Source organism: Rhincodon typus, chromosome 18, assembly GCF_021869965.1.
Source record: "Rhincodon typus isolate 14 chromosome 18, sRhiTyp1.1, whole genome shotgun sequence".
NCBI lineage: Eukaryota > Metazoa > Chordata > Chondrichthyes > Orectolobiformes > Rhincodontidae > Rhincodon > Rhincodon typus.
In genome coordinates this window covers 53,506,414-53,518,817 of record NC_063349.1, presented here as the reverse complement: position 1 = coordinate 53,518,817, position 12,404 = coordinate 53,506,414, and the positions used below count along the sequence as shown (strand labels likewise).

At 40.8% G+C, this 12,404-nt stretch overlaps 1 protein-coding gene across 1 annotated transcript in view; it reads left to right on the top strand.

Annotated features, from left to right (window-relative positions):
- LOC109916922 (anoctamin-6-like) overlaps positions 1 to 12,404 on the top strand; it is a 99,580-nt gene that overhangs the window by 79,407 nt on the left and 7,769 nt on the right. The window contains exons 12-14 of the mRNA XM_048607955.1: positions 1,965 to 2,170; positions 6,849 to 7,060; positions 11,691 to 11,796. Coding sequence (XP_048463912.1) covers positions 1,965 to 2,170; positions 6,849 to 7,060; positions 11,691 to 11,796 — 524 coding nt within the window. The remainder of the gene's footprint in view (positions 1 to 1,964; positions 2,171 to 6,848; positions 7,061 to 11,690; positions 11,797 to 12,404) is intronic.

Below are 12,404 nucleotides of genomic sequence, written 5' to 3'. Positions count from 1 at the left end.
CCATTCGTTTCAGTGGACTTGAGCCTGATATGGACAATTCTTGCACATGCGGCACATGCGGCACATGCAGAGAACATTCAAGTAGACAACCTCACCTATATTCTATTATACTATAAACAAAACAAATGATGTATAATAAAGAATGAGCATGAGAAGTAGAAACTCACTTCCCTTGCCCACTTGGGCCACATTTCACTTGTTCGATCAATGATTTGAGTTCCATGTTTCCACTAACTGATAAAATTATTGATTTAAAAATAATAATTTGTAGAACTGTTTCAGAAATAGTTGTGTCACCACTGGGTGTCGCCATTAAGGCAGAGTGATGGAGGGAGTAAATATGTTTAGATGCTTTCCATATGAAAGTAATTCGTAACTGAATTGAAATATCACAGTGAAATTACTAAATAAAAACCAAAACTGCAGATGCTGTAAATCAAAGACAAAAGTAGAAATTTCTGGAAAAGCTTAGCAAGTCTGGCAGCATCTGTGGAGAGAAAGCAGAGTTAACATTTCAGGTTGAGTGATCCTTCCTTAGAACTCAGGGAGGAAGGGCCTGAGGAAGGGTCATTCGACCCGAAACATTAACTCTGATTTCTATCTATAGATGCTGCCAGACCCACTGAGCTTTTCCAGCAACTTCTATTTTTGTCAACGAAATTACCATTGCTGTTAACCAATATTGTTGGATTCTGTAATGATAAAATTAAAATTGTGCTGTATACTTTTGCTTATTCTTAAATAAATATGCCTATTTAAATTTCTAAATTAGGACAATATTAAAAAAAACATAACTGCAGAATGCCACTTTTAACCTACAAGTAAGCAATTTCTGGGCATCCTGGCTTTTGTTTTGTTTTAAATTAAATTGCTGGTCTCACCTGCAACCCTTTGCTTATTTAGATCTAGTTGCATGGGAGTGTACCTTCTTACTGTATGCTACAATCTTTGCTCATCATAGAATTGTTTCTGAAAATTGTAAAGCTTCATAATTATCCTGTTGGTAACATCTGACTAATTTTGAAAAATGTTGTGGATACCACTTTTACTACTTCATTCCCATGAAGGTAACGGGTGATGTTTTTCTGGCATTAATATAAAATTGGATATGCATCACTTCTTCCTGAATATTACATCTCCTTATGAATATGGGAGAGGCATGTTAGAGCTACTGATATTACTTAAGTGAGCTTGAGAGATTTATGATATGAGATGCTTAAATAGTGTGCTGAAACCAACCTAATGATCATAGTGGGCTTGCTAATTTCACTTGGATGGATGCTTCATGTAGTTGCAGTGTTACATGCCAGAAATTCTTGTTTGTAATACGGAGTTGATACTAATGTGATACATGGGTGAACTACATGGCAGTCTGTTCAACTGTATAATTTGTGAAGTCAAATTGCACAAGCTTCATTTGGAAGATTCTCTGTAAGGACAGATATATTGTACAGCAACTTTAAACAGATTGGGATGGTATCTGCTGGCCATACTAGATTTCCACAGTGGCTATTTATATCAGTATATTCCTTTAGTACTTAGTAAAAGAGTCATAGAGATGTACAGCATGGAAACAGACCCTTCAGTCTAACTTGCCCATGCCGACCAGATATCCTAAATTAATCTAGTCCATTTGCCAGCATTTGGCCCATACCTGTCTAAACCCTTCCTATTCATATACCCATACAAATGCCTTTTAAATGTTGTAATTGTACCAGTCTACACTACCTTCTCTGGCAGCTTAGTCCATATAACCTCTTGTCATATGTTTCTCCCTGGATCATTCCAAGCTTAGCAAGAGTAAGTGATGTGACATGGGCTTGTTAGCCAAAATCTGAGTTGTTAGAACGTTTGTTTGTGACCCACGGCAGCAGCTGTAGACCAGTTGGAGCTGTGACCCTGACAATGCACAGACAATATGATGCACAGAGATTTCACTTTATCTTTTTCTGTTCATTTCACAGTTATACAGTTTGGTTTCGCCACCATCTTTGTGGCATCATTCCCTCTGGCACCTCTGCTGGCACTGATTAATAACATCATCGAAATACGAGTAGATGGTTGGAAAATGACCACACAGTTTCGACGGATTCTGGCAGTCAAAGCACAAGATATTGGAGCCTGGCTGCCAATCCTGCACGGAGTGGCTGTTTTTGCAGCTGTGACAAATGTGAGTGCAGCCTTTGAAATTAACAACAGCAATGATGTATTGTTGTCTGGTTTATCTAGTTTACTCATTCCCAATAGAGTGTCACATGCTGTGTATAACTGCATAATTGCATATGAGGAGTTCTAAATAGATTTTTTTAAAGCAACTGGGTGAAAATGTATATTGTGCACCAAATGGTATTCTAGGGTTTATTTGCCACAGTGTCAGCTTTATCAATTTTTTTTTGTCAGTTTGCCAGATATAAAGAACAATAAGAGGCACATAAAACCAGTGCAAGATTCAGACGAGCTGACCCATTCGAGTTGTTGTTATTGGAAGTATTTTTGTACTTCTTTGCTTCATCTTCTTGGCTGATGCCAAATGCAGCCTAATCCCAGCCTAATACCTTTGTCCAGTTGGGTCTGTTCAGTGTGATCCTTCCACCTTCAGGTGATGTCAGTCTCTGCTCAACACCAAACAACTCATAACACCCCAGGTTTGTTAACTAGGTGAGATGGAATCTAGTTGTGCATCCATTCCAATCTGCACCAATAACTGTTGGCACATTATTGAAGCACTGCCTAATTTTTCACATTGAAGACACAGAATGCACCCTGCTGACCTGAGCTGTTGTTTCTGCATCCATTAAAGCTGGTGATCCAGTGATATTGGTGAGCACTGGAAAACTGTTCATTGATTAAGATTGATCTTTGTTTTTGAATGACAGTATTGTATATGATTAGTGTATAGTTTTCCTGAAAAAATGTTGTAAAAATTAGACACCAAGAACTAATATTAGGGGCGTTTTTCTGCTTTAGACACAGTTGCTGATCTGTGCATTATTGTGGTCAAATTGCCCCCGTTTTGAAAAGGATGTTTTTCTCCTGAGTATTTGCTCAGTTGTTTAATATTGCCAAATAAAAAATCTGAAGTGACCCAGTGCAATCAAACAGCATTCTCAATGTAATTTAAAATAATTTTAATTTGAATTGTATTTAAGGATGATAACTTATTGCACTTTGATTAACAGAACTGAAAATGGATTTATTTTAAAACACATTTTAATCAGTATCAGTTTATTACCTTTGAACAACTTGATTTTAAATTACAGCAAATGACTTTTTAAGCAGAAGTACAGACATATATATCAGTTGTGTAGTGGTAAAGTAAATGGTTTCTTTACGTGTTTGGATTCAAAAGCTTTTAAAATGTTCCTTGTAGTTTTGTTGCACACAAAAGAACCAGCAAATGAAAGTAACTGGCAGAAATTCCCAGTGGTGGTTAGTTCTTCCTAGGAAATGGCCAATTCTGTGGGTAAGGCTGTCATCTAAGTACAATGGATATTGAGTTTACACTGACCACAATTTGCATTTGAGATTCCATGAGCATTTGCACAGATTACATTAATTTTGGCTGAATTCTTTTTGAAAAGTCCAACCCTGCAGCCCAATGGTATCAATGTGGATTTCACAAGCTTCAAAATCTCCCCTCCCCCTACCGCATCCCAAAACCAGTCCAGCTCGTCCCCGCCTCCCTAACCTGTCCTTCCTCCCACCTATCCCCTCCTCCCACCTCAAGCCGCACGCCCATCTCCTACCTACTAACCTCATCCCGCCCCCTTGACCTGTCCGTCCTCCCTGGACTGACCTATCCCCTCCCTAACTCCCCACCTACACTCACCTTTACTGGCTCCATCCCTGCCTCTTCGACCTGTTTGTTTCCTCTCCACCTATCCTCTCCTCTATCCATCTTCTATCTGCCTCCCACTCTCTCCCTATTTATTTCAGAACCCCCTTCCCCTCCCCCTTTTCTGATGAAGGGTCTAGGCCCGAAACGTCAGCCTTTCTGCTCCTATGATGCTGCTTGGCCTGCTGTGTTCATCCAGCTCTGCACCTTGTTGTCTCGGATTCTCCAGCATCTGCAGTTCCTACTGTCTCTCTCAAGCAGAAGATCTTCCCTGATAAAGGTAAAATACAGTGGATACTGAACATGTGAAACAGACACAGAATGCTAGAGAAACCTAGCAGGTATGGCAGCATTTATGGTGAGAGAAACAGACTTAATATTCTGAGTTTAGTATGACTCTTCTTCATAAGTGGGAGGTATTGGTAAGGGCTCATATTACAAAGGACCTGTTCAGTTTCTGATGCTCACCACATAAGTTCATTGGAAGCGTAACCAATCGATCCAGCCACAGCAAGGGGTCATTGTTGCTGTGGCCACAGTGAAACAAAGGCATAGAGAAATAGAAGGATAACACATATCACCAGCAACTCCAGGACCTACAGCAACTTCATGTGGCTACCAAGCAGTCTCCACGTGAAGACGTTGAGGCTAAAGGTCCCCTCAGGATGTGGAAGTGATACCGGAGGCTGAGAATGTACCATCCTCAATGCTATTTCCTCCAGATGTACAAAATGCATTGCTACCACAAACTGAGGATGTCCTGCAACAACATGACTGAACTGTTTCATCTGCTGGAACTGGACATGTGATCTAATGAGGTTGATGGCAGTCCTATCCCAGTTCTGGTAAACTTTCATGCCACTGGCTGTTTTTGAGAATCCAGTGGGGACTTATGCAAGACCTCTCAGTCTTCAATGCACAAATGTATCGAGGCTGTTACTGGTGAATCACTTGATCTTGTTGCACAATGACAAGTTCAGTGCTGCAACCAAGACAGTGGAGTTTGTCACCATAGCTGGACTCCCCCAGATGCAGGACTACAGATTTGTATATACATTAAGTTGAGAGCAGCATATCACAATGTGCCTGACTTCGTCAATAGAAAATGCTTCCATTCAGTAAATGTACAGTCATCTGTGATCACAGGGATTTGATACAAATAGCTTGGAAGTTGCCATGATGTCCATATATTCTTGAGAAAACTCAGGTCCCTGCCTCATTTCAAGGGCTGGATGCCTAATAAGGATGGCTACTGGGAAATAAGGGGCACCCTCTGGAGGCATGGCTGATAACTCCATGAATCAAGGCTCTTACTGAGGCTTAGTGTAGATACAATGCAGCCCATTCTTCAACCATCATGTAGCAGACAATGGGTCTCCTGAAGTTTTGGGTCTGATGCTTGGATTAGTTTTGAGGGTCCTTGCAGTACACTCTGACAGAGGGGCATTGAAGAGCTAGACGAGCAGCAGCAGTCTTCCCAGGAGGAAGATGAGGACATTAGGCAGGATGAACATCACCTTTAGAACCAAAAACAGAAATTGCTGGAGAAACTCAGCAGGTCTGGCAATTAAGAGACCCTATTCTGGACTCAAACATTAACTCTGTTTTCTCTCCACAGATGCTGCCAGACCTGCTCAGTTTTTCTAGCAATTTTGTTTTTTGTTTCAGATTTCCAGCATCTGCAGTTCTTTTTTCTATCGCCTTTAGAATGGAGTGGTGTAACAAGCTGGACAGCCACTTTGAATAGAAACAACAGAACATTAAACAACAGAAAAACTGAAGGATAAAACAAAAGTTGTATTTACTTCTGGGAATACACAGGGTCTGCTTGCTTTTTGAACAACAACTTTACAGTGAATGATGACTTCACCCAAGTGACATAGATCATTCTATGATCTCCTATGATCTATGTGACTTGGGTGAAGTCATCATTCATTGTAAACTTTTGTTCAAAAAGCAAGCAGACCCTCTATGTTCCCAGAGGTAAATACAACTTCTGTTTTTTTTTCTTCAGTTTTTCTTTTGTTCAATAAAAGATAATGTAATCAATTGTTTGAAGACTTTCCAACATGTAATTCTCCCACATTGAATGATGAGGAGATGTTATGCAATGCAGTTACAATGACAGGCAATCAGACAGGTGATGTAAAGAGGCAGAATGTTTATGACTGACATTCTAACTTCAATGATCCTATGTGCCTTCAGAAACTTTTCTTTTTTGTTACCCTCCCATTCAATCTACTGTGAAGGGCTATTTATGCTTCGCAGCATTTAGCCTGGTGCATAGCCAGACTTTAACTATGGTAGTTGTGGGAATCCTAGTTGGTTGTAGCAGTGGCGAGTATTCCTGCCACTGCTGAGCACACAATAGCACAAGCTGGGGCAAGGTGAACACATGGGGAGGTGAGTAGCGGAGAATTGCATGCAGTAACTTGCTAGAGCTCATGGAGAGAAACCCTCCATGAAACTCCCTGAAATAGGACATTTTGGTAGCAATGAGCTCCTTGGAATATTGTGACTTTATTCTCTGTATAAATACATTTGATCTCACATACTGTCAACTGTATAAAAACAAAATGTTAATAATTCTTGTTCCTGTTCTGAAGAAGGGTCACTCAACCCAAACGTTAAATCTAATTTCTCTCCACAGATGCTGCCAGACCTGCTGAGCTTTTCCAGCAATTTCTGTTTTTGTTAATAGTTCCTAGCCAGACTGTAACATAATTTCATCAGTCTGACCTGGAACATCATAACTTTGTCGCCATGGCACTAGTGACCCTAAAATCTCATTGTGGATCACAGCCCACAGTTTGGGGAAACCCTGTCCTATGAAATGAAACTGGTGACTGTACTTCAGTTTGTGAATTGCTGAGATATTTACTGTTACATAGTTAATATAAGTAAATTCAAATGTTATAGAGAAATAGACCATCCAATTATATTTTGCATGCTTTATTGTTTTCTTAGTTGAGCTTTTAAAATGTCTCTTGTCTTTTTTGCCTCTTATTTATAGGCACTGATCATTGCATTTACATCTGATATGATTCCCAGGCTTGTTTACTATTGGGCACTGTCCATGCAACCCTTTGGAGCACACAACAGCCCGACCATGCAAGGTTACATCAATACGACCCTCTCTGTTTTCAGAGTTGCTGACTTCAAAAATCTCAGTAAGCCCAGGATTGTCCCCTCCTGGTTTGACCATGAAACTGATACCACCTGCAGGTTAGTGGTGTGCTGCTATAGGGGGCAGTGGCCCAGAAAGTGCCAGAATGCTGCGTCTCTGAGTGAGCACAATGTTTCTTCCAACCTTCAGATCTGACTATTTTTGCGCAGCAAATTGTTTGAATAAATGGATAAGCACTTCTGTCTTGCTCCACCTCCAGTTAAACATCGAAATAGGCAGATCGAGTTTCTGCTTTAAATTTTTAACTGTATCGCTCCAAGATAGTTAATAATCAATTAACCATTGTCATTTCATAATTGAATCTGGGGCATGACTCTATTACTGTTAATGGCCACTGAAATCTCAATAACCCCAAAGGCACTAGTCTTCATAGGTGAAGAAGATCCTGTAGGTTACCATTGATCAGAAACTGAAGTGGACTGGCCATCCAAATACAGAGGCTACAAGGTCAGAAACTGGGAATCCTATGTGTGTAACTCACCTCTAGAATCCCGAAAGCCTGACCATCACCTACAAGGCTTGAGTCTACTTACCTGGATGAGTGCAGCTTCAGCAACACTTCAGAAGCTTGACCCAATCCAGAACAAAGCAACCTGCTTGACTGGCCCTCCATCCACACTCACTCACTCCCTCCGTCATCAATGCAGAGTAGCAGCAGTGTACTATCCACAAAATGCAGTACACAAATTCACTAGGGCTCCTTAGATAGCACTTTCCAAAACCACGACCACTACTAGCTATAAGACCATAAACAAATAGAAACAGGCGCAGGACATTCGGCCCCTCAGGCCTGCTCAATTCAATCGGATTCTGTACATTCCTCATGTCCACTTTCCTGCCCTCACCCCAGAGTTCTTGATTACCCTACTGATCACGGTCTCACAGTAGCTCAGTGGTTAGCACTGCCTCCTCACAGCGCCAGGGACCTGGGCTCATTTCCACCCTCGGGTGACTGTCTGTGTGGAGTTTTTACATTCTTCCTGTGTCTGTGTGGGTTTCCTCCGGGTGCTCTGGTTTCCTCCTGTGTCCAAAGATGTTCAGTCTAGGTGGATTGGCCATGCTAAATTGTCCCATAGTGTTTAGGGATGTGTAGATTAGGTGGGTTATAGGGGGATGGGTCTGGGTGAGATGCTCTGAGGGTCAGTGTGGACTTGTTGGGCCAAAGGGCCTGTTTCCACACTGTAGGGATTCTATGATCTAAGAATGTATTTATCTCAGCCTTAAATATACACATGGGCTCTGCCCCTAACAACTCTCTGTAGCAAGGAGTTCCAAAGACTCTCCACCCTCTGATAGAAGAAATGCCTTCTCATCTCAGTCTTAAATTGGCACCCCTTTATTCTGAGACTATGTCCTCTGGTCCTAGGTTCTCCATGAGGGGAAACATCCGCTCAGCATTTGCCCTGTCAAGCCCCTTAAGAATCTGATATGTTTCAATGAGATCACCTCTCATTTTTCTAAATTGCAGTCAGTAGAGTCTGAACCTGTTTAATCTTTGCTCTTAAGGCAGTCCCTCTGTATCGAGAATCATCCTAGTGAACCTTCTCTGAATGGCTTCTCATGAAACAACATCCTTCCTTAAATAAGGGGACCAAAACTGCTCACAGTACTCCAAATGTAGTCTCACCAGCACCTTGTACAGATGCAGTAAGACTTCCCGACTGAATACACCGACCCTCTTGAAATAAGGGCCAACATTCCATTAGACTTCTTGATTACCTACTAATTTTCTGTGTTTCATGCAGAAGTACCTCCAAGTTACCTCACAAACATTGATGGAGTTGTGAATAGTGAGGAACGTTATCAAAGGATGCAGTAGGATATAGATCAGCTGGAAAATTGGGTGGAGAAATGGCAGATGGAGTTTAATCTGGACAAGTCTGAGGTAATGCATTTTGGGAGGTCAAATGCAAGAGGAAAGTTTACAGTAAAGGGCAGGACCCTTGGGAGCATTGATATACAGATGGATCTTGGGGTGCAAGCCATAGCTAACTGAAAGTGGCAGCATAAGTAGAAAAGGTGGTAAAGAAGATGTACGGTATGCTTGCCTTCATTGGTCGGGGCATTGAGTATAACAGTTGGCAAGTCATGTTGCAGCTGCATAAAACTTTAGTTAGGCCACATATGGTATATTGTGTGCAGTCCTGATTGCCATGCCAAAGGAGGAATGTGGAGTCTTCAGAGATGGTGCAAAAGAGGTTTACCAGTATGTTGCCTGGATTGGAGTGTATTAGCTAGATGGAGAGGTTGGACCAACTTGGATTGTTTTTGCTAGAGCATCGGAGGCTGAGGGGCAACCTGACAGTAGTATATAAAATTATAAGAGGTATGGATAGGGTGGATAGATAGAGCTATTTTTCCCCAGAGTGGAAATGAATGTCAAATTGTAAGGAACATAGGTTTAAAGTGAGAGAGGGAAGGTTGAAAGGAGATATGCAAGTAAGGTTTTTTTTTTACACAGAGGGCGGTAGGTGCTTGGAACATGCTGCCAGGCGAGGTGGTAGAAGAAGATACAATAGTAACGTTTAAGAGGCATTTCGACATTATACATGACCAAGTAGACCATAGAGGGATGCGGACCATGTGCAGGCAGGCGGGATTAGTTTAGAATGGCATCATGGTTGGCGCAGACATCTTGAGCCAAAGGGCCTGTTCCTGTGAACAAAGAACAAAACAGCATTCTGCCCTTCCATACTAAAACTGTCTTCACTTACAGGATCTGTATCCCTCTATTCCCTTCCTATTCATGTATTCGCCCAGGTGTTTCTTGAATGCTTCTATTGTGTCTCCTTCCACCAGCTCCTCTGGCAACGAGTTCCAGGCACTCACTACCATTTGTGTGAAAAACTTGCCTCGCAGATCTCCTTTAAACTCCCCCCGTCACACCTTAAACCTGTGCCCCTGTGCCGTACTGTTCTATGTTCTAAATAAGTCCCTTGTGTTGCAGATTTTCTCCATTCAAAGGACAAGGGCAGCAAATATATGGGACATCACCAACTGCAGGTTCCCATCCAAACAACTAACTGTACTGAATTGGAACCACATCATCATTCTTCAGTGTTGCTGAGTGAAAATCCTGGAACTTCCCCTTCCCACCCCACCCCCCTGTCCCTTCCAATCAGCATTGTGGGTCTACCAATAATAAATGGACTGGAACAGTTCAAGAAGGCAGCTCACTGCCACCCACTCAAGGGCAACTGGGGACAGGCAATAAATGCTGGACCACTCAGTGATGCCCACATCCCATTAACGAATTAAAGAGAAAGGAAGATTAACAGTGATCTACTTCACTATCTCTAGAAAACAGGTTACTGCTCGTGTCACATCGACTATAAACCCCTAACCAATGTCACTTTCAGCAACAATAACTATTCTGTATTTTTTGAAAGATGCATTTTCAGTACGTCACCATTCTGGCAAGGCATTTATTGTGAATCTCTTGTTATTCTAGTAAGGTGATGGTGAACCAACTTCTTGAAAGCTCACACGGCCACTTAGTTAGTTAAAAGAGTCAAGCAAGATGTGGGACTTGAATCAGAGGCATTATAACAATCCAACTTCTTTTTATGAATGACAAGAAGGTAAACTTACCTTCCACATTCTCATTAATGTCCCACAAGGTCCATTTGAGAAGATCAATAACATTATCATTACTTTCACGCACAAATTAAATTTCTGCCTCACCTCAGCAAACATCTCCAGGTCTGTATCTTGGTAATAGTAATAATTTTGCTTTGTAATGTGTACCCAAGTAGACCGGTTCAAAAAAAATCTAAATTGATGCATTGCAGTATTTTAAAAGATATTATCTACGTAATTGACTCCTGTGTGAAATTGTTGCTTTTGTATTAAACTAATGCAGCCACTAATGGTGCTGTTACATTCTTGCCTCGAACTTTTTCTCCTTAGTCCTCCCATCTTAGTGATTGCAAATCATGCCAAGACAGGTAGCAGCATGATGTAGTCATTCTTCATGTTTGAATGTTAGTAGCTCATTCAAATATATAGTTAACCCTTACGTCCAATTTTACTTGTTACAATGTGCATTCAGCTATGAATAACAATGCAGTATGATGGGCTGAATGACGTTTCTCCTTCCAAACAAATTGCCGACAGGATATTGGGATTAATTTTGCAAATTAAAAAGAGTAGATGTTCATACAACATAAGCACATGCCAATTAGTTGGATCAATACAATGTAACATGCATTATGGGTGAAAGATTATGAAATTGTGTTTACCTCCATGTCAGACTTCACAATATACAATCCTGTTGTCCACTCCACATACAATGTTTACATTCCCGTCTGCTTTAAGAATATTTATTGATAAAACCTGCCCCGTAGAATGAACACAGGAGCATCGCTGTTAACATTGAAATCAGTCACAAGCTGTCCATTTGCAACATTTAGATTAAAATTGCTTCATAGTAGCCCTCTCAAGATATTACTGTATTTGTAATCTTCAGGGTATCGCTTAATTAAGTCAGGACAGTTGATTTTGTTTTCTTTCCAACACAATTTGATTGTGGCATTTATTCCTGTCATTCTAATTCCTTTTATTACTCATGTTTCTTGTTAGTATGTATCTCCTATGTGAAGATATTATCTGTAATTTTTTGTGATTATGTGGAGTTGGAGTGATACAGTAATTTTCATTTTGTTTTAGGTACCGAGATTTGAGATATCCTCCTGGTCACCCTCTAGAGTATAATCACAGCCTTTATTTCTGGCACGTGATGGCCGCCAAACTGGCTTTTATTATTATAATGGAGGTGAGAAATATGTCTTAATTATTTTTATATATGTAATATTTGGAGTTTGCGATGACTGATATTGCCCCTGTGATGAACGAATAGATGACAAATAAAGAGTCTTCCAAATAAAAGCAGGAATATTATGAAAACATACTTCGTTTTTTATTCACACGCGGGACGTGGGTGTCACTGGCTGGGCCTGCATTTATTGGCTACCCCTAAAGCAATCTAAGAGCAATGAGTCCCTGGAACATCACATATGTGTCTTTAAATGATTTCTGGAATACCTTCTTTCTTTGACCAACAAATCTTATTTTATATTTGAATTATTTTTGGGCCTTCATGTGTGCAATAATCATATTTTGGTAACAGTGTGCTGTCTCAGATGTATAGTGGGCTACGTCATTTTAGCATTGACCTGATGTGCATCGAAAATCAAATATCATTTGATAAATCTATAATTGTAATTTGAAAGTGGCAACATTAAGAATAAAGAGATAGTAAGAACTGCCGATGCTGGAGTCTGAGATAACACAATGTGGAGCTGGAGGAGCACAGCAAACCAGGCAGCATCAGAGGAGCAGGAAAGCTGACGTTTTGGGTCAGGATCCTTCTTCAGAAATGGG